This window comes from Phaseolus vulgaris, chromosome 3, assembly GCF_051622355.1.
Source record: "Phaseolus vulgaris cultivar YP4 chromosome 3, ASM5162235v1, whole genome shotgun sequence".
NCBI lineage: Eukaryota > Viridiplantae > Streptophyta > Magnoliopsida > Fabales > Fabaceae > Phaseolus > Phaseolus vulgaris.
In genome coordinates this window covers 4,282,416-4,306,011 of record NC_143500.1, presented here as the reverse complement: position 1 = coordinate 4,306,011, position 23,596 = coordinate 4,282,416, and the positions used below count along the sequence as shown (strand labels likewise).

Below are 23,596 nucleotides of genomic sequence, written 5' to 3'. Positions count from 1 at the left end.
GACACTCCTGAAGTGTCTCTATAAGGGTTACAACATTTCTAAAATGTCTCATTTTATTTTATTTTATTTATTTTTTTGGTGATAATTTTTTTTTCTTTCATACTATTTATTGATTACAAAACGTTTTTCTTGTATCATGAGATATGAATTTTAGTTTTTTTTTTTCATATTTTGAGCTGAAGATTTATTGATAGATGTAGCACAATAGGGGGAAATAATAAATAATAATAGCTATATGCATCAATTATTCAACCAGAAAAAAAAAAAAAATTTCAGAGAGTACTATTATAGCTCACTGACCCAACAATTTGATGTGTTCTTCTACGACACTCAAATGACTTTTATAAGGAAATAAACCTATACAAGTAAAGAAATTTGATAAGATGATAAATGATTAAAATTATAATGAAAATATTGGCCTAAACATATTGAATTTGAATTAAATTTATTTAACTTTTAATTTTTTTGTTTAGATATTGAAATTTAAATTTAATTATTTTTTATTTATTTTTATTTAAATAGAGTATTTTAATGACTAACAAGTATAAAAAAATCAGATACAAAAATTACTGCTTCAAAGCAATATACATGAAAAAAAATAACTAATACAAATCTTTACTAAAAAAATCGGATTGACATCGACCGAAAAATAATTTTATTAATATTGATTAAGAAAATTTTAATAAATATTTACTGAAAAATAGTTTTGATCTATATAGCTAACTAAATATTTTTTACTATACTTCTGAAAATTAGTCTCATTAATTTTAATAATAAAAAAATAACTGACATCAACACTATAAAGTAATATTGATAGATAAATTTTTGATTAATGTTGATAAAATATTATTGATCTTACAAGGACATTTTAGTTCTTATAAGAATATTTATTTTTATGACGAGGTGAAAATAATTTATTTAATTTTTAAAATATTTTTTTATCAAATTAAATTTATATTATAAAAATATTATATTTTAAAAATAAATCACGCACGTTTCACGGTTAAAAATACTAGTTCTTATTATCCTATGTAAAATTATATTAATCAAAGTGCTTAAATTTTAGTGTACTAATAAATAACAACTAATTGATTCTAACTTATTTTCTTCCCATATATAATTTCTCTATATATCTAAAACTATAATAGTCCTCCAGTATTTTTTCATTCCTATTCCTATCTAAATAATATGTTCAAAGTTATGGTATTAGAGTCATTTAAAATCTATCATAACAAGAGTTTGTTGGGTTTATTGTGTCATTCGTGAGTCGTTATCAGACCACCAATAATATATTGTCTAACGTACGAGCTGTCACTCTTGGAGTGAGGAGATGTTAGAGATCTCACATCAATTAAAGATTAAAACATTTCATTCGTTATAAGTGGATACAAATTTTATCTCATAAATTGATTTTATGAAATTGAGTTATACTTAAAGTTCATTTCTTAATCACTCTTGTACATTAATTTGATAAAAAATTCATTACATTGAGATTCTTTATAAAGAGATATATGAACCTTTACACATGCTAACACAAATTTTGTTTGTGTTAAACAAAAATGTACAACCAATAAAACCCTAATTCTAAATGAATTTATTATTAATAATTTTGCACACACTTCATATCTTCGTACTTATACATTATAGATTTTTCTTCTTCTTCTCATGATATAGCTGTTTTGAAAGATAATAGTTAGAATGAAATCAATACATTCAAATTATTTTCACACTCGGTCTAATAATTTTATTTTGATTTATTTTCTATGAAATAAAAGGAGAATGTGTTTATAAAGACTTAAACAATGTAAAACTTTCTTAGTTTTGGAATAATATGTTAAAGCATATAGCTCTATTTTCTTACCGCTCTCTTATGTAATTAATACCTCTCTCACACACTCAAGCTTTCTTTCCCATCATGCTAAAATGAAGGAAAACATTTAAAAACAAGACCCACAAAAAAAAAAAAAATGCTCAAACTCAAATATTAATAGAACAAAAGGAAAAAAAAGTTCGACAAAAAGATGAAAAAATAAATACCTTATTTAATAGAATTATTAAATAAAAACAATTTTTTAAAAAATAAAATTAATTAATATATCAATTAAATTAAATATTATTTTAAATATTAAAAAAGTTATTAATTTTTATTATTAATAAATAATTTTTATATTAATATCTATTTAACTATTAAGAATTTACCTACCAATTATTTATATTTTATTATTAATATAATATCATAAAATTTATTTTATTTTTTTATCAGCAAAGTAAAAGAAAAAAAAAATCGCCAGCATCCCAGAACAGAGTATGCATAAACCCCTTCACAGAAGAGTAGCTTAGTCACGCAAAGAATGATCTTTTCCATTTCAGAATCGGAATAAAATTTCAACTTGCTTTCATGGTCTTTGTGGAAAAGAGGTCCCAATAGAAAAGTTGATGCTAAAATGCACACACTTTTGTGTATAATGGTGCAACAAACACTACTCAATTTTCGCAATTCATGATGAGTAATTGAAGTTGAAGAGAGAAAAATACCCTCGAATCGCGTTTTCACATGGCTGTAAGCTGCGGCGTTCAAGGGTTTCCACTACAAATCGCGTTTCACACCGCAGCGTTTGCACCTGCACTAAGGTCTTTCTTCTTCTTCCTTGTCCCGCAACAAAACGCCGCCGTTTCATTTCATTGCTTCCGAATTTTTGTAAGAAATTCTCACATTTTTTACGTATTTTGGTTATTTGTTGCAGCCTCCCACTTAAACTTCCACCGCAATCAAATTCAAAACTCAGGTAAAGTGCTTTTTTTTTTTTTGGAAATATACATAAGGACTTTTCCTAGAATAAATAAGAAAAATAAAATTCTCCTTTGACTGAAAATAGCTTATGAATAAATTAAAAGTAAATTTTATAGAAACTAGAGGTAAGAACTTTTATAAATTAAGCTAATTTTAATTTTTTTCCTATTTTTTTTCAAACAGCCATACCCTCTTTATTATTGAATATTGTTTGTCCTTTGTGAAAAGGCACTTGTGATAGTGGTTATAATTCTGGAATAGGGTATATAGAGAGAAGTGTTGGGTATGTTGTTGATATTTCAAAATGTTGATATGTCTATTTGATTATATTTAAAAATTCTTTGTAATTTTATTTAGATTTTATCCTAAAAAACGTAGATATTTTAGTTTACTTGTTGTTCTTGACTCGTCTTTGGTGGTTTTAGAATCTATGTTTTTCATTATAAATATCTGTTGCTTGTGTTTTTAAGAGCTATCTCTGGTATAATTTTTTCTCCCTTTTCTCTGAGTTTCTGGGTTATTCATTCTCACTAAAGGGCTTGACTAGTTTTGTTGCCCCGACCATTTTTTGGGTGAGTCTCTTATATCTTGGAGGATGTATTCATCACGTTGATCATATAGATAGTTTTTTTTCACATTGCTCAGACTTGATTTGTTTGTGATTATAAGTGTTTGTGGGTTTATGATTGCTCGAGAATTCCAAAAAGTAAGGATAACAATGACACTTTTCAAATTAAAGTCAAACGATTATCTTGCTCGTGTTATTTGGTGATATATATGGTTCATGCTTGACTTTGCTTCTATTTTTAGTTTGTGAATGGCAACATACGCATGGTTAGTATGGCTTAATTGGCTCTGTTTGAGCATAAGTTCTGACAATTGGAATTAAATAATCAGTTTCATATGTAATTGATTAAGGCTCCATTTGAAACAGCTTATTTACAACTTATAAGGACTTATTTTGACTTGACACAAGTACTTATGTAAGTGTGGGATAACTTATGATATGTTAATAAGTTGTTTTCAACTTATTTTAATAAGCCCTTAACCCCAATTGTTAGCTTATGAAAACAGCTTACAACTAATATAAACATAGTTTAGCCCTATTCCCCGTTTGATGATAAAAACAACTTATACCTAAGTGGTTAGATAAGAAGTACTTGTTCAATAAGACATTAATGAAACTATTTATCTAAACCAAACAGTTCTTAAATTCATGAAAACTCACTAAAGAGTGTGTTTGTTGATCATCGTGGATGGTAGTATTTTCATGTGCCACTTTATACACATTATGTATTTTCTGATCAATTTGTTTTAAATCATGTACAATTACAGGACGGTTGTTAAAATGTCTGCAACTGAAGTCACAAGCTCTAGGATATCATACGAGTCCTTTGCCATAAAGCCTCCTGAGCACCCAACTTACGATTTGAAGGGCATTATCAAGTTAGCACTTGCAGAAGATGCTGGGGATCGAGGTTTATTCCTGTTCATGTTTCTTTTCTTTCACTAGGTGCCATGTTTCTTACTGAGTTTTAAATCTATAAATCACCAGTTGAATTGTTAATGTTCACTGATTATTATAAGCAAATGTAAATTCTTCCATGCTGTTGGGCTTGTGCAAATAAATGATACTGATATGCAAACTTTTATTTGGTAGATATAATGCACTCATGGTTTCTGTATTGTTTCAATTGTAGGTGATGTAACATGCAAGGCTACCATTCCATTTGACATGGAAGTGGAAGCTTATTTTTTGGCAAAGGAGGATGGCATCATTGCTGGAATAGCACTTGCAGAGATGATATTTCATGAGGTTGACCCTTCTTTGAAGGTATGGAAGCATTACACAGAACGTCAGTCATTATATGCATGGTTGGTTCTTGGCTGAATCATTGAGGATTACTTGCAAATATCAGGTGGAGTGGTGTAGAAATGATGGAGATTTTGTCCATAAAGGGCTACAGTTTGGAAAAGTTCACGGTGAGATAATTATTAGGAAATCAAAATTGCAAAAGCAAGTGGAATAAAAAACATTATTCATTTCTAATTAATTCATGAACGGCTTCTATTGATTCTCAGTATGTTGTGGACAGGACGGGCACACAACATTGTTGTAGCTGAAAGAGTAGTACTAAACTTTATGCAGAGGATGAGTGGTATTGCAACTCTAACTAAGGTAATCTGTTGTTTACTTTATCCTTTTTCTTTTGTTAACTATTCTGTATTGTGCTTGCTACTACCTAACTGATTAAGATAAATATTGAACTTAGTTAGCTAACACTATATTCTGTTAAAGGTCTGTAGGCTATTGAAATGAAAATATTTGATATCAATCATTGGAAGTGTAGATAATATTGCATCTTAATTACAAAATGGCTGAATTGGATATATTTCTGAAGATGATTTACTTGGGTTTGTCGCTATTCTGTTTAGAGCATATTTGTTAATACCATGCCACTGCTACTGCTAGTGTTCAATGGAATAGGTTCTTGCACAATGCTGCATGTATAGTGTGGCACTTGGTTGATTGTAGCTTAATTAAAACTAATAGTCCAGAACCTTATGAGATGAAACAAGCCTTTCACTTGTTGGAGATGAGTCCTACCCATTCTGGGAACATAAACGCATAGGAATAATTACTCAGAAAATTTGATTAGCTGTTTTGGGAGCATAGTTATCTTGAATGGTATTGCAAATATATATTTTTTATTAATATATTATTTCAAACCTATTACATAACCACTATAGTGGCACTATGGAGCTATTGCATTGTTTAAATCCTTGGATCCGTGATTGTGACTCTGTTGCTTTCCATGAAAACGGCTATTGTGGGCACAATGGTTGTCTTGGTTTCAGCATGTGGCAAGGCTTTGAGAGATGGAGGTGGGACTGCATGCCATTCAATCCCAGTGTCTCACTCCCTATTCACGAAAAACCTGTTAAAATGGTGACAAATAATGATTAATGAGATGTGTTCCCTCCAAAATAGTGGTACTTGGGAGTTAGTTCCTCTTCTAGCTGACAAATAAGTTGTTGGGTGTCGGTAGTTATATGCTCTTAAAATAGGTTCCGATGGTGAAATTGATTGCTATAAAGTTCATTTGATTGCCAAAGGATACACACAAATATATGAACAAGATTATATTGACATTTTCTCTCCTATTGCTAAAATTACATCTATTTTTCTTCTCTTGTCAATTACAATTACTTGTCATTGGACTTTGTTTTAGTGACATCAAGAATGCATTTCTATAATGTGATCTTGATGAGGAAGTCTTCACGGAGCAATCTCCTTGATTTGTTGTTCAGTGTCTGTGTAGCCTCAAACAATCACCTCTTGCGTTGTTTTGGCAGTTTCAAATTTTCATTCAGTAGTTTAGAATGATACAAATAATATTGATCATTCTCTATTTTACCATTATTCTCACCAAGGGTATCTATCTCATTGTATGTGTGGACAACATTGTTGTTACAGGTAGTGATAAGGAGGGTATTGTCCAACTAAAACAATTTCTGGATCAACAATTCTAGACAAAAGACCTTGGACATTGAGGTATTTCCTTAATATAGAAGTTGCACAGTCCAAGGATGACTTGGTCATATCTTATAGAAATTATGCTTTGGACATTCTAGAAGAAACAAGGATGTTTGACACCAATGGATTCGAGTGTCAAACTTGTATTGGACCAAGGAAAACCATATTTTGACCCTGGGGGATACAAATGGTTAGTTGGTGAGCTGAATTACCTTATTACGACTTGTCCTAACATTGCATTTGCAGTGAATGTAGTTAATCAGTTTTTAAACTCTCCTTGTCAAGATCATTGGGATGTAGATGCAGTTGTACGGGTCCTAAAGTATATTAAGAATGTTCTTTACAAAGGCCTCATTTACAAAGACAAGGGAAATACTAAAATTATTGGGCATTCTTACATTGTGAAGGCAAAGTCACCTAGCAAACCTCATTGGACTCTAGGTAAGAAGAAATAAAGCCACCTCTTTTAATTCATTTATGTTTCTCTAGTTTAGCCTAGAATTCTTAGTGTAGTTGAAGCCTTCCTATCACCGATTTGGAGTTCTCTTAACATCAGAAGGGAATGTTGGATGGCTTGTAATTCCATCCTTAAGAAAAGAGACTCCCTGAGGGAATTCCAGCCTTACAAATGGTCAATCACACTCAACACATCCCTTTGCACAATTTTTTGTATGCACTCTCCACTCCCATACTTTCCTTTTATCCTCTTGTCCCAGCCTCATTCCTTTCTTCCACGCTCCTTGCCATGTTTGCCTTTGCACCCTATATTCTGTATCTAGTTACTCATATTGTCTGAATGAAGGCTAACAATTCCACATATTGTTGATAATATGGCTGTTTTTTTGTAAATGTATTGAAAACATTATTGTCACAACTATGGAAAATAAGTTGACTTATGAATTCATATTGAATATAAAATATGTTAATATGTTACATCTTACTGGCCCAGTAATACATTACAGATTTTGTGTTTTTCCACAGGCAATGGCAAATGCAGCATACCCTGCATATATGCTGGAGACTAGAAAAACTGCTCCAGCTTTACGTTTAGTGGATAAGTGGGCGGTCTGGACTTTGGATCACTTCCTTACAATTATTATTAATAATTTATACTTTTAAGCATGAAGTTTACTCAGTAAGCTAGAAACATTTGCTTTTATAGGTATTAATAGGTGGAGGTCGGAATCATAGGATGGGTTTGTTTGATATGGTGATGATAAAGGATAATCATATATCAGCAGCTGGAGGTGTTACAGGTGCCCTTAAAGCCGTTGACCTGTATCTGGAGCAAAATAGTCTTCAAATGGAGGTTGAGGTAGTGTTCTCTTCATTGTTTTACTCATTTCTTTTCCTTTTCCATTTCTGAGTCTATTGTTCTTATCTCAACTTAGAAAGTTCTTGAAAATTGTTTTGCCTGCCAGGTTCCAACTGACTTATTAGCAGTTGTTGTGATGTGCTATAGGACAAATTAATAACTATTTCTGTAACAAATTATTTGTTGATGCAGAAACAAGATGATGGGAACATACATTACTGATAAGTAATAATGGAGATAATTCATTACGAAAGGAAAAATCCCTCTTTATTACACTGAAAACAAAAAAACACGGATAAAAGGAAATACATGGGGATTTATTAGAATTTAAGAAGTTTCTATTTGATGGGTTACCTTCTGATGGGTTCCTTATTATCATTTATTGCTTTTTTAAATTAAAATAAATTGGTTCTGAAAACATGAGACGATGAATAATTTGGTACATGTTGAGTAAGTGTGAGCACTTTTTGTAGCCTACAAAAACAATTCTCGGGGTTCATTTTGTATAGAGTGAATTTGTTTGATTGTTAAACATTCTCTTATGATAATATACCATACCTTCTCTTATCCAAATTTATTCTGCATTTACTCTGATAATCTCTTCCATTGTTAACACTTTGAGGGTTTGTGAAAGAAAAAAAAAGAGATGTCGAAATCAATGTGAAGGTTGTAACAGATGAAGTAACTTCGGTGGTTTCCCATTTGTGTTTCAAGGTTTTTGTGTTTTTTCCAGGTTGAGACCAGGACTCTTGAGGAAGTGGAAGAAGTGTTACATTATTCATCCCAAACAAAGACTTCTTTGACTCGAATAATGTTGGACAATATGGTTGTACCTCTACCCAATGGGGATGTGGACATATCTATGCTTAAAGAAGCTGTGCAGTTGATCAATGGGAGATATGAGACTGAGGTATTCACGACTAAATGTTCTCAGTTAATCTTTACAGTAGTATATTTTGGGTTATTTCTTACAATTAACGATGCACAATATTTTGATACTGATTTTATATACTTTTTTATTACTACCATTTTCTTTTTGCTTCTGTCAATTTCTTTATAAACAAGCATGTTTACTCAATTGTCTAATAATTTAAAGAGGTATATCGAAATATGCTAAGTGATATGTAAATATAAAATTATGTGTTTACACTTTGAGGCAATTTTTTTATGGATTCACACAGTGAAAAGATGTTGTGCCTGCTAAGTCATACTCCATTTTTACTTGGACCAATTAGCTTTTCTTGCATTATTGGGATCGTTATTAATTTGGGCTACTTAATAATTTCAGAATCTCAGGTATTTTGTGGATACCATAAATTTGGACGAGGATAACTTTAGTTGCTAATTTCTAGTTTCATTTTTGTGATGTCAGGCATCAGGAAATGTCACACTAGACACTGTACATAGAATCGGGCAAAGTGGAGTGACCTACATTTCTAGGTAAACTTCTAAGTTTGGTAGTTCCACATCATTTCATAGTATCTGGTATTATAACCCATTTACCTCATTTAGATGTATTCTGTTTTTGGAAGTTGTGTCTCAATCAAGTAGTGATGTTTCAGATTGAAATGTTCACAAGTTGATCTGATGAACAAGACTGTCTAAACCAATCTAAATTAATTGATTCTGTTAATGAGTTTTTTTACTTCACATCTGAACTATTATTTTCTAGTAAGCAGGTTAGCCTTAGATCAAAACAAGATTGACCCATTTATCCAGACTGAAAAAAATTTATACTTGAAGATCATGATATCTAAGCTTAATATAAATAAGGTAATAATACATTGACAACTCACAATTTTTATACAACCACATTCAAACTCTCAATACTATTATTTTAATATTTTTTCATATCATTTAATTATAAATTTATCCTTTATTATATATATTTATTTCTAAACTCATCCCATCGAGAGTTGTATACAACTTCCTGAGTGGTCAAAACATCATTTTCCATATAAATAATACATGGTGTTCAACTCTTCAGCAATTACTACAAGAAAATCATGAAATAGAAACTAATTTTTAGAGACCAAAATAATTAGTTGCAATAGTAACTAAATTAGAGACCATTTTAGAAACTAAACAAAAAAATTGGTTTCTAAATTAGTTTCTATTATTGTTAAGTAGTTTCTAAATTGGTATCTAATTAGCAACCAATGTCTTAATTACCAATTATTTAGTTTCTAAATTTGGTCTCTAAAACCTTGTTTGCTAATTAGATACCAAAATTTTGTTTAGTTTCTAAAATGGTCTCTAATTTAGTTACTATTGCAACTAATTATTTTGGTTTCTATTTCATAATTTTTTTGTAGTGAATCTTATCCAATGCCTCAAAAAATATCCTGTTTTTATAAATTACAATCTTGAACAATATTACCATGCTTGATGACATGTTTTGTGGCAGTGGTTCGTTGACTCATTCAGTGAAAGCACTAGACATCTCTCTCAAAATAGATACCGAATTAGCACTCAAAGTTGGAAGGCGCACTGGACGAGCTTGATTATATGTTATCTATCTCTTAATACATGTATGCTTTCTTTTAGCTGTTTCTCACTCTGCTGCATCTATCTACTTTATCAGTTTTTCTTACCTATTTTCTGACTTTTTAATTGCTTCTCAAATAAACAACATATCAGTGGTTTTTGTCCTGAAAACATTTGTGTTAATTGAAGATAGCTTAGCTTATACCATAGAAACATGTTTCAGAAGACTAATACAGAAAAATAGAGTAATTTTCGTATTTACTGCATGATCAAATCGTATCATGACCTGAAATCTCCAACCATGTCATTCCTATGCCTTATACTTAAATCTAAATATATTAGAAATGACAAAGCATCATTGTACTTGTATTTTCAATAAATATTATCTACTCGAATAAAAGATCATATACCTAGTATATATTGTTGGAGATCTCACATCAATTAGAGATAAAAACATTTTATAATATAGAAGTAGATACAAACCCTATTTTATAAGTCGTTTGTGTAAGGTTGAGTTGAACTTCTTAATATGGTATCAGAGTCATTTAGAATTTATTCTAGCGAGAGTTTGTTGATCGTCATCCGCTAGCGAGTGACTATCAGATCATCCATAAATATATAGTCTTACACACGAGTTGGAGATTCTCGGCGTGGTGTGTGTTGGAGATTCCAACTCTTTTAGAGATAAGGACATTTCATAGTATATAAGTAAATGCAAACTCAAATTTTATTGAATTTTTTAGAAAGAGACACTAGAGAGAAAATCAGTATTAATGGATCATAAATTAACCATATAAGAGATTATTATATTATTTATAACCTTAAACTTAAGATAAAAGGTTTGTGTATATTTTCTTATATATCATTTATTTTGTCCATCTTTATTTAGTGTAGGATTTCGATTCTGTTTTGAATTTTTAACACAAACAAAGTAAAATGAGTAAATACAATAATTACAGTTAAAAAAGTTTTGCAATCTAATCTATTGCTTCACTTAATAAGTTATATTGAGTTTGTGAGAGAAGTGAAAGAAAAGTGAAAATTTTCTAAATGTAATTAAATTGCAAAGGAAGATTAGTTTTATGGAATACTTTGAAAATACTTCAACTATAGTTGTTATAATAAAAGAAGAAATAAATATTATGAATGACATGAACTATGTAATTAAAAATTTTAAGTGTTTTGAGTATTAGGCTTTAGGTTTAGCATGTATTTATAAGCAATAGCATGACAAATAATAAGCTATGTTTTTAATTTGGATGAGTGGATTAAGGATTTTGTAAATTTCTTGTGCTTGGTTATATAGATAAAGTATAATTTTTTTAAATGTGACAAGTTGATATTAATTCATATATGATAATAGTTAGGTGAACTTTTTTGTATTTTTATTATCAAGTCAAATTAATATTTCCCAGTATTAAATAGATTTGGTATTGGGAATTTTAAAAACAAATATTAACGTATATTTAACTTGAAAATTTTAAAGTAAATAAAAAAATGATTTAAAGTTTGTCTGTATTAACAATATTTTAAATACACTTTTAATAAATATTTGTATCAGTCAAAGTTAAAAGAACAAAAACAACCAAGAAAAACTAAGTCAACACTCCTACAATACACGGTTTTAATATCATAATCTTATAATATATTATATTAAAATCATTTAAAAAAAATTAATTATTCTTATTCAAATTGGAATTAATATATAGTTTGTGAGCACGTGAAAAAAAAATGACATTTTATTGTTGTTTGACTAATATGTATTCTTACAGTTAAAGTTAATGTGTATTTTTATATGTTCCGATTAATGCATAAAGTTTCATTTATCATTTAAAAAAAAAGTTATAATAGTTGTTTTAACTTTATTTTTTATTAGTAAAAATTATTATAAACCTATATAAATAAATATTTGGAGTGCTCTAGTTCATTTACTTGAAATATACAACAAGAATTTTTAATGGTTTATCTCTTAAACAAATTCTTACATGATATATTTATTCTTCTTTTATATTTCTCGTAGTAAACAGTAATTAATTGAAGGAAAATATAAAAAATTTGTACAAAAATTATTACATAATTTTTTTTCTATCTTCAAAACTGTTGGAGATCCTACATCGACTAGAGATTAGAGCCTTTTATTGTATATAAGTGGGTGCAAACCTCACCCCATTGAGCCGGTTTTATGGGGTTGAGTTAGGCTTAAAGTCCACTTCGTAATATGGTATCAGAGTCATTTCGAGTCTATCCTAGCGAGTGTTTGTGTTGGGCCTATCGTGCCACCCGCTATCGGGCCGTTATCGGACCATCCAAAATATATAGTCACACACTAGAGATTAGAGTCTTAGCTTAAAGTCCACTTTGTAATAAAAATTAATTCTATTAAATTTATAATAACATGATCAAATATTAGAATAATTTAATTTTCACATATATATAACATAAAAAGTTAGAGTTATTGATGATGTCTCTTTCTTTATACACTTGAACAATACACACAATAATTTAAGAAGAAATGTTATTGAAAGCACATATATATTCACAACTAGAAAGGTATGAACAGCATTTTAATTTACTGTTCAATGAAACTAATATAAGAAAACACCCATATATAATTATTGCAACAGTTTGTGATAAAAATATATAGCAAGAAAATGTAAAAAAACATCACTCTTAATTAATTATATTTAACTAATAAAGCACCATGAAGCTCATTCATTCATCTGGTGAGATAAATTTGAAGGCTAGTTCTTGTAAAATTACTGGTCAAGAAGCCACTGCTATGGAACTCCCTCCTTCACTTATTGGCATAAAACTCACCCTTTTCTGCAACAATTCATAATCCAAACCCATTAATTTATGGGTACAAACTCTTCTAATCATGTTGATATTAAAAATAAAAAATATTAGTAAAAAAAATATATAAATAAATAAAAGGGTATTCAAGATACCCTAATTTATCTACAAATAGTCATCTGTATAAAAATGTGACTATAGAATTGTCCATCCAAAATAATCATAAACCTATCAACTTCTTTCACACATTTTATTTGTCTACACTACAAGAAAATCATTAAATAGAAATCAATTTTAGAGACAAAAATAATTAGTTGCTATAGTGACTAAATTAGAGTCCATTTTAAAGACTAAAAAAATTATTGGTTTCTAAATTAGTTTCTATTAACTAATTAGATACCAATTTAGAAACTAGTTTAGAAATCAATAATTTGTTGTCTTTAAAATGATCTCTAATTTAGTCACTATAACATCTAATTATTTTTTGTCTCTAAAATAAATTTCTATTTAATGATTTTCTTGTAATGGTAACAACAAACATATAAGGTAAAAATAAAGTCAATCAAAATTAGATCCTTTTGATTGACACAACAGAGAAAGACTCAATGAAAGAACAAGAAAATCATCTTCTTCATAATTCAAACATTAAACATCATCTGTAATACAAATTATTTGACTCTATATTTACTACTTGTAAGTCGCATGATCGTAATATGGAGTGTAACTTTTTAAAAAAACCTCTTTGCATTATTTAGAGGACATTAAACATATTGATGAATGCATAGAATAGAAAGGTGTAGAGAATAGTTTGATTTTGGCAACCAATGATGAATGCATAAACAATGATGATCACCATGCAAGTTTGTGTTTATTAAAGCAAAGATTATGTATAATATGTGTGGAAGAATCTTTATTTTGTGCAGACCCAACAACTTGAAAAGGACATGGCACTTAACCATTTTGATATGAGTTTTTCTATGCCTCAAATGCTGTTCTTTCCTTATCCATTCTGTTTTGCTTGTCGTCAACTATATGAATGCGAATGCAAAGGAATATGGTTCTTCTCTTCTCTTACAATTGTTCAATGTTTGTTTAGTATCTATGTCATTGCTCTTTGATTTATGATGTAAATTCAATATATTACACATATAGGAGGTGAAGATTGAAATTTATCAAATAGTTTAAAAAAGTTTTAAGAATCTCCCAATTAAATATTATTTAAAAGATTAAAAAATTACTATATCTAAAATAGTTTATTTTCTTATAATGTAATAAGGATAATACTAAAAAAAATTATTTAAACAATTATTGATATCTAAATTAATTTTTATTATTGATAAATAGTTTCTAAATTTATATCTAATTAGTTTTCAATGTTTTATCTACCAATTATTTAGGTTCTAATTTAAATACTAATAAATTTTTTAGTCTCTAAAATAGTATATATTTAATTAATATAATAATTAATTATTATTTTTTGTTTATTAATAATTTTAATATAAACTTCACTTTAATAAATTAATTTTATAATATTGAATTAAGATTAAATTTTATTATTTTAATATTATATTAAAGTTTCTAAAAATATACATGATCAAAATTTAAATTTATCGCGTCACTATTAGATATTTAGATTTTTCATGTTATATGATCTTTTATGTCTAAATTTTTAGTGTAAATTCAACAATTGATAATATAATGGATATTTAGATTTTTCAAATTATATGATCTTTTATTTTTAATTTATTTTTTTAAAATTGGTTTCTATTTCATAATTTTTTATTATTATAAATTTAACTATTGATAATAAAATAACGTTAGACATGAGGGGGAGATGGATGAAAAAATTTAATACTAAAAAAATATTAATGAAAATATTATTTGAATAGCTAAAAATGTTCAAAAGTCGTATATAATGTTAAGCATTGTATGTTTATAAAATGAATGGTGGTGTGAGAAATTGATAAGAAAATGTGGTCAATACTTTGTAAGTAAGTACTATAGTCATTACCATATACAACTTGTATCACTTTAATACATCTAACTACTGCATCAATTCATGGTCAAATTCGAATATAAAAACACTACTGTTTAAAATAATTAAAAATGATTAAATATTAATAAATTTTGTTTTGTGCAAAACATACATAAATGATTAACAAAACGTCTTATAGTTTGTCCCTTTTACAAATTTTCTATAAATCATTGACCATTTGACCACCAATAATGATTTATAAAACAAATAAAAACAACAAATTTTCCGTTTATAATAATATAGCTACGTCAACTTGTTCACATAATCAATTCTACTACAACTATTGACTAAAACGTCATTAGGTCGAATTCTGTTATTCAACTCCATTTTCTAAAATAAATGCAAAAATTTATTTCTCTAAAACTTTTTTGTATTCTTTCGATGTAAATTATAAGTTATCTAGTAAAAAAATTATTGAAAACAGTTCGTAAACACATTATCCTAATAAATACTTATGTATATCATATAAATTTAAATAATATAAAAAGTGCTTATATATATTTTGTTCAGACAAAATTTTAACCATTAAAAATGAGGGAAATTTGAGCATGCTTTAATGAGAAAAACAAAATAAAAATTTATCAATTTCTTTAATCAGAAATCAAATACAAAATTGGGTTATGATAAAAAAAAAACCAATTTAAGTTCATTAAAAAATTAATTTGTTCAAGAATACAGATAGAATTGAATGATTAAGCAGTGGTAATGATGCTACACATATTTTAAGGGGTTATTTTTTTTCCACAAGGCTTATATTAATATTAATATTAATTAATAATACACAAATAAAAGTTTACAGAAAATATGCAGTATAAAAGAGAATCAAGAATTAATGCATTTAAAAATATATTCTTGCATGGTAAAGTCTATCATTAAAAATCCAAATAGTTTGGTGGTAATTTTTTTATCAGAATGAATAAATTGGTGGTATAATATTTGGTTTTGATTTAATCCTTATATTTTTTATATAATAATAAATTATTATTATTATTTGAATTTCGTTGATATTAAGTTAAAAAAAATAAAAATTACATTTTACTTGCATGAAGATACCTGACGTGGTTTTGAAGCCCCGCCGGTTTTGGCCATGCAGAGTCCAACGATCTTCTCCGCCGCCTCGGCCTCCGTTTCGCAGCCGCGCATCACCCTCTCCACCTCCGCCTTCGCCACCCTCATCCTCAGCCGCACTCCGCCCTTCTCCGCCCCTTCCATCCCCTGGCCCTTCATGATGGTGAGGTCGGACGCAGACCTCCGCGCCAGCACCAGGCTCTCCAGCCTGTCCTTGGCGCTCATGTTGATCACCGACCGCACCCTCCGCGGCGCCACCGTCGCCTCGCGCGGCAGCTCCACCAGAAAGTAGAGCCTCTTGGGCGCCAACTCCCTGTGGACCTCCAGCGGCTTGGCCCTCACGCCGTAGTGCTTGACCGCCTCGGATTCCAGCAGCACCAGCCCCGGGTGGTCCTTGAGGACGTCGGCGACTCTGATCGGAGTCTTGAACTTGAAGGTTTGGCCGTCGATCTTCATGACCTTGGTGGTCTTCTTTCCACCCAAGGCATTCCCCATTGGAATGTTATGAAATGAGGTTGATGGTGGTGAAGATGATAACAATGGGGGTAGTGGAAGAAGAGTCACAGATGTGGGAGGTGGTGGTTGTGTTTGTGGGTGGTTGTGGATTTATGCCATGTTTGGTCAATAAAATAAGGCACTCTTTGAAAATCTTATCATAATCCATAAATTAATAATAATATATGGTTGTTACACTGTAATTTTACACTCAATTATCTACATCTTTCATATTAAATATTTTTAAAAAAATTATCAATAAACAATATATATTATTCATGAGACACAATACTACAAAATCATTAAATAAAAATTAATTTTAAAAACAAAAATATTATTAATTTATATAAAAACTAAATTAGATACTATTTTATAAACTAAAATATTATTAGTATTTAAATTAGTTTATTGATAAATAATTTTTAAATTAGTACTTAATTAGCTACTTAATTTTAGCTACTAATTATTCAGATTCTAAAATTTATATCTAAAATATTAGTATTTAATTAAATATTAATTTAAAAATTATTAATTAATAATACTAATTTAGATACTAATAATTTTTTTAATTTTTAAAATAGTATCTAATTTTATTAATATAACAACTATTTATTTTTATTATTTTTAGTTTTTAAAATTTCTCAATCATTTACAAAGTATAGTAGGATCCTAGCTTTACACTAAAGAACAAAACACTAACATAATAATCATTAGGTTCTACCAGTTAAAAGATTAACCTCCTTCATTACTAGTCTTATTATACAAATTTCTCATCTTGTAATGTAGCAAAAAAACCTAAATAATATTTCTGTTCAGAAAAAAGAAATGCTTGTGTTATATATTTCCAAAGTCACTGAAAGTTTAATTAGTAAAATTTTCTTATATAACTTCTATAAATTAAAATTTATATATAAACTAATTTTATTTTATGATTATTGTACATTTGACCGAGTTCATTGAGGGACCATCTAGGAAAAGAGATAGCGTAAGAGTTTAGCATGGGCTGCGAACCGTCCTAATAGGCCCAAAAACACAATGAGTTTTGATCTTAGCCCAGTACTGCGCAACGCAAGCGATGAACAATTCCACTTAAGGAAAGTGTAACGTTTTTTCTATACACATATTCCTGATAACGTAATAAATATAAATACTATATTCCCTATAGTTCATTCAGATGGAGAGTTTGATTCAGATGGAAAAGCATTTTATATGTGATAATCTCTTTTTATCATCACATTATTTACTGTATTTTGTAATATTTTCTTTCTTAGTTCTCTTTTAATTGCATAGTTCATTCTATGATTGGTTGCAAACGGAAAACACTAAATTAAGCAGAGAAATTGGGATTTGGAAGAGAAAAATACAAGAGTTGCAAGTTTCAACAACCCTAATTTCATCTTATCTCTTCAAACACAAACACCAATCACGGAGGAACAAAACAAATTTTCTAACACCAACGCAGAAAGATCAAATTTTATTTAAATGAAATACAGGGAACACTGTAAAAGAAAATAAATATATAGTGAAATATTTGTTTATAAAAATATAAAACGTAATCAAATAAACAAATTTAAATTGCTAGGTACATAAGTCATTCTTTCCCATAATAACTATAATTCATGATTTTTTTTTCATGCCTGTTAAGAATAATTTTACTAAAATAACTCTACCCTCTCAATGCATTATATTTTTGAGAAATAAATTTGAAGATAAATTAAAAATAAAAAACTGTTTATCAAGGAATATTTATCAAATTTGTCTCTCTCCATTAACATGTCTCAATTGAATAAAACTACAAAGAAAATTATCAAATAAAAAATAATTTTAGAGATAAAAAATAATTAATTGCTATATTAATTAAATTAGATACAATTTTAGAGACTAAAAAAAATTTTGTTTCTAAATTAGTTTATATGATTGTTAAAGAGTTTCTAAATTGATATTTCCTCAGCTACCAAGGTTTTAACTACCACCTATTTATATTATAAATTTGGTAACAAAAACTTTGGTAGCTAATTAGATACAAATTCAAAAACTATTTAATAATAATAAAAATTAATTTAAAAACTATTTTTTATAATTTTTAAAATATCTTTAATTTAGTTAATATAACAACTAATTATTTTTGTCTTGAAAATTAATTTTTATTTAATAATTTTTTTAGTATTTTATTATGTTTTTACAATCAACTTCAAAGTAGGAGCTAAAATTTGTCACTTATGCAAAACAAGATTTGACCTAATTTCATGAAACGTGTGGATTTTTTGAAAACCTAAACCAAACACACCCACACACACATTCCATTTTCATTGATATAACTTTTATTATATATCCAAACATATCTTGAAGCTATACACTTGTGGCATGTGCAGTGAAATTGGTTGACCTTTTTCTTGCAGGTATCTTTGAAACACTCTAAATTTCACCACCAAAGGGTTTTGTGAGTAGTTGAAAAGTGATTTAGGTTCAAATCAATCTTTCTTCACAAAATTCAGAAATGTGCATCCAAAGTTCAAACAAAGTAAACATGGAATTCAAGAACAAAGTGTGACATATTTTCAAAGTGAAAGAAAAAGTGAGATTAGGAAGAAATATTATATGTATAAAAAGGATTTAAAGTTTGATAAGACACTAAAGTCCAAATGTGAAGTCAAAATTGATGGGTGGCTCATCAAATTAGAAGTGCTTCATTTTCAAACATTATATTAGGCAAAGGGTGTGAATTTTTCACTTCATGTTTGAAAAGTTACACTTTTGCTTTCTTCTTTGGTTGACTCTGCATGAAACTAATACTACTAAAAAAAATCATTAGATAAAAACTAATATTAAAAATAAAAAATTATTAATTTTTATAATAATTAAATTAGATATTATTTTATAAACTTAAAAAATTTATTGGTATCTAAATTAGTTTTTATTATTGATAAATAGTTAATTTGGTATCTAATTACCTACGTAAGTTTTAACTATCAATTATTTAAATTCTAAAGTTGGTATCTAAGTTGTTGGTTATTCAGATTTTATTATTATTAATTCTGATTTTATTATCCTTCAACTATTTTACCGTTATATTGCATTAATGGTTAGTTTCCAGACATGTTAGTATTCCTATTTTATAGCTTTCGGTAATTGTAATTTTATTATATATATGATTGAGTAAATCAAAATGAATCAGATCAGTATTACAATTTTGTGCAATTACATTCAATTAGTTTATAGAACTTTTGTCTTTTCTTATTTCCTTCAATTAGTTCCTACATAAGTCGATACCAATTTAAAAATTATTTATCAATAATAGAAACTAATTTAGATACCAATAATTTTTTAATCTCTACAATAGTATCTAATTTTATCAATATAATAACTAATTATTTTTTTTCTCTAAAATTGATTTATATGAATGAATTTTTTTAGTATCTATCATTGGAACCTTCCAAAATGACCAAACCCCCCTCCCCTCTTCTCCACAACATGCAGGAACAAATGAGGGCAAAGAGCAAGTATGTGTTTGGAATGAAACGAACAATTTGTTATTAATTTATTCAAAAGTGCAGCACACTTAGTCTACAAAGTGTAAAGCCAAACACGCTCTAAAAAGCAATTTAGCATACCCAACCCACCTTCACTTTCTGGTATAGTTTTATTTTCTGCCACAATTTTATCATAATGGGGTTTAGAAAAAGAAAACAAAAATATTTAAGTGTTGCTTTAACTACAAAAAAATCTTTAAATAAAAAATATTTTAGAAACACAAAAACAATTAATTATTAAATTAAATACTATTTTAAAAATTAAAAAAAAATATTGATATATAAAGTAGTTTATATTATAAATATTTATAAATTAGTATATAATTATCTATCAAAGTTTTAATTACTAATTAATTTAAATTTTAAAGTTGGTAACTAAAATTTTAATACCTAATTAAATACCAATTTATGAATTTTATTAATAATAGAAACTATTTTAGAAATTAATATTTTTTTAGTTTATAAAATAATATTTAATTTAGTTCAGTGACTAATTATTTTTTTTCTATAAAATTAATTTTTTTAATAGTTTTTTACTCTTTTGTTTTTAATACAAAAACAATATTATACAAATTTGATATTCTATATATTCAAATTATGCAAAAAAAAATTTCAAGAATTATAAATATGTCGTTTTATTTTTGTAGGTTTTGGATGTACCAATTAGGTTTTTTCAAGCATTATTCAATTAGATATTTTATTCCTGAATATACAAAGGTGCAATTTCAGTCTTTATCAAGTGGGTGTAGGTGACATCAATAAATTTCAATTAATTGAGGAACTAAATTAGTACAACCACCATATTTGATACAATAATTGACCAAATTAGAATAAGAGAGACCACAATTACTACCACATAAGAGATTAAAATAATAATATAATTATAATATTTGAAAGACAAAAATAAAAATATATACTTATCTACAAGTTCTTCTAGATATAGACACCAACAAGAACCTATTTTCACACCTCACCTGCTTAATTTGTTGGGTTGTTGATTTTTTAATACCATAAACATATCATGCACTAATTTAATGGTGTTTCATTAATGAGTATTGTAGGAATTATCAAAATTCTAAAACATTAAATTGACCACTCTAATGATTTCAAATGGAAATTCATTAAATAATGGAATATTGCATATTAAATTATAGTACTTGGTTTGGTTCTTCGATAAGTCTAAGAGCAATTTGGCTCTGCATTTAAACAACCTATAAATTACGCCTATAAGCATCACATTATCAAATTTTGACTAGGAACCTGTGTTGTCACAGTTTATTTGGTACACAAAAATTAGTATACGTACATAAAATCTTTAGCAAATATAAAATAAGTATATTTAATAAGGATATATACTACATAAAATAAATATATTTAATAAGATACACTACAAACTACAAGAAAATCATCAAATAAAAATCAATTTTAGAAAAAAAAATAATTAGTTGCTATAATGACTAAATTAGAGACCATTTTAGAAACTAAAAAAAATTATTAATTTCTAAATTAATTTCTTATATTGATAAATAGTTTTTAAATTGGTATCTAATTAGCTACCAATATTTTATTATTTAGATTCTAAATTTAGTAGCAAAAACTTTGGTAGCTAATTAAATATCAATTTAGAAACTATTTATCAATAATATAAACTAATTTAGAAACCAATAATTTTTTTAGTTTATAAAATGACATCTAATTTAGTCACTGTAACAACTAATTATTTTTTGTATCTAAAATTAGTTTTTATTTAATAATTTTCTTGTAATAATATATGTTAGTTCTGAAAGGATTTTTTATTCTGACAGTTACACTTTAGCCAGTAGAACCAACACAAATTTAGATAATATATAAAAAAATTATGTCCATTAAAAATTAGTATAAAAACTATATTTACTATATGTTAAAAAAATCATATGAATCTAACACTAAGAGCATTAACTTCAAAAAGGTTATTCTATATTATATAGATAAATTATATATACACCTCTTGTTCCTGCTAGGGAGATGAGACCTAGAGAACTATTGAAGTCTTTGTCTTCTTCCTTCGGTTGGGCAGGTTGCTAGGGCTTTGTTGGGATCCTTTTCTCCTTCGGCTCTCGGTCTCAGGTGAATGCCAAATGGGGGAGGTACCTGCAGAAGGCTCAAGTTAGTAAAACGGGTGATCGACACTCAGGTAGGTGCACAGTAATAAATGACGTACCTTATTCCTTGAAATGTGTGTTATTTATATTATTTTAATGGACTTATCTCATTAGGCCTATTAGTGAAATGGATCACACTTATGGTTACATTACCTAATTCTTAATGGTAGTTTAACTTCACTGACCTTGGTTTAAGTATTAATGGTTATATGTGTCGGTTGGCCTGGTTGTGCGTGGTATCTCAGCCAGCTCGGTCAAAGAGACCGAGCCACGTCAGCGTGTGTCTCGGTCAACTCGGTCAGGGAGACCGAACCACGTCATCATGTCGGTCGGCCATACCAGTACACCTCTCTTTTAAGCATTTGTACTTTTGTTTTCTTTTCTATTTTATGATAAACTTGTAGTACGAAAAGATTTGTTATAAATTTTTATTTATAGATATTATAAAAAGATTCGTTGTGTATTTATGTGTGTTTTTTTATTATAGGTTTTTATTATAAATATTTAACTTTTATATTTTTGTTAAGAAAAAAAGACACATTTTATCCAAATAATTATATTATCTGACTATACTGAAATGAGCATACATCGTTCAAACGATATATTATGTGTGTGTCAAGATTTATTTTAAAATTACGAGGCTATTATTTAAACGTATAAGATCTTCTAGTCATCCAATGTTGCATTGGATTCATCATTTGTTCTTAAGGTCATTTAATACTTTTTCATGTGTTTTTCACTTTTTCTTAAGCATCTAGTATTTAGTCTTTAGCTTTGTCACAAAACATTTATCCATGCTTTGTGCTTCTTATACATCTAGTAAATAATAGACTTCATTTGTTTTTTATTAAAGGGACTTTATGTGACTCACACTTAGTAAACTCATAGGATATATCGAAGCCAAACTCATAAAGCATGCCCTCAATTTACTTAAACTTTTAAATAAAGAGTCAACTTTCAAGAATCTATGTCTTGAATCTAAGTATCAAGTAAAAAATAGTAATACATTACACACCTAAGAAGTCGGAGGATAAAAACTTATAAAGGACAAAACTAAAAGAAATAGATGAGATAAAGCAAGATAAAGAGAAAAAGAATTGATAAATTATAATAATAAGGGACTTGGATTGTCAATTATATTAATAATAATAAGTATAATAAAAATGATAATTTGTATGGTCTAGTGGTTAATAATGTTTCTATGATCACCGAAAGGACTTGAGTTCCACTGCAAATTTCAATTTCAAATGAGAGGAAGAGTCAATTTAAAAAATTAAAAGAAAACGAGAGAAAATTAGATGAAGAAACAATTTCTGAAATTGAAAAGTAAATATACTATTTTTTTTCTACATGTTTAAAGCACATTTAGGCTATATAATCTAAAGCATGAAGTAAACATGAGC

The 23,596-nt window shown here is 27.9% G+C and overlaps 2 protein-coding genes across 4 annotated transcripts; one reads left to right on the top strand and one right to left on the bottom strand.

Annotated features, from left to right (window-relative positions):
• Window positions 1–2,268: 2,268 nt before the first annotated feature.
• Window positions 2,269–10,405, top strand: QPT (quinolinate phoshoribosyltransferase). Of its 3 annotated transcripts, XR_016519396.1 has the most exons (12): window positions 2,288–2,631; window positions 2,745–2,786; window positions 4,127–4,269; window positions 4,492–4,625; window positions 4,711–4,774; window positions 4,888–4,970; window positions 6,270–6,770; window positions 7,311–7,394; window positions 7,492–7,644; window positions 8,378–8,554; window positions 9,017–9,084; window positions 10,052–10,405. XR_016519396.1 is itself a non-coding variant. In XM_068606199.1 (11 exons), the coding sequence occupies exons 1-11, from the start codon at window positions 2,555–2,557 to the stop codon at window positions 10,146–10,148; spliced, it is 1,122 nt and encodes a 373-aa protein (XP_068462300.1). In that variant the 5' UTR covers window positions 2,269–2,554; the 3' UTR covers window positions 10,149–10,405. The 3 variants fall into 3 exon arrangements, 2 of the variants coding, with proteins under 2 accessions (XP_068462300.1, XP_090156115.1); XM_068606199.1 differs by lacking the exon at window positions 6,270–6,770 and having other exon boundaries at window positions 2,269–2,631; XM_090299989.1 differs by lacking the exons at window positions 2,288–2,631; window positions 2,745–2,786; window positions 4,127–4,269; ... (1 more) ...; window positions 4,711–4,774; window positions 4,888–4,970 and having other exon boundaries at window positions 6,521–6,770.
• Window positions 10,406–12,632: 2,227 nt separating this feature from the next.
• LOC137806205 (uncharacterized protein At1g66480) lies at window positions 12,633–16,677 on the bottom strand. Its single transcript, XM_068606198.2, has 2 exons — window positions 16,013–16,677; window positions 12,633–12,954 (listed from the first exon to the last, which is right to left on the bottom strand). Exons 1-2 carry the CDS (start codon window positions 16,520–16,522, stop codon window positions 12,895–12,897), a joined length of 570 nt encoding a protein of 189 aa, XP_068462299.1. The 5' UTR covers window positions 16,523–16,677; the 3' UTR covers window positions 12,633–12,894.
• Window positions 16,678–23,596: the final 6,919 nt, after the last annotated feature.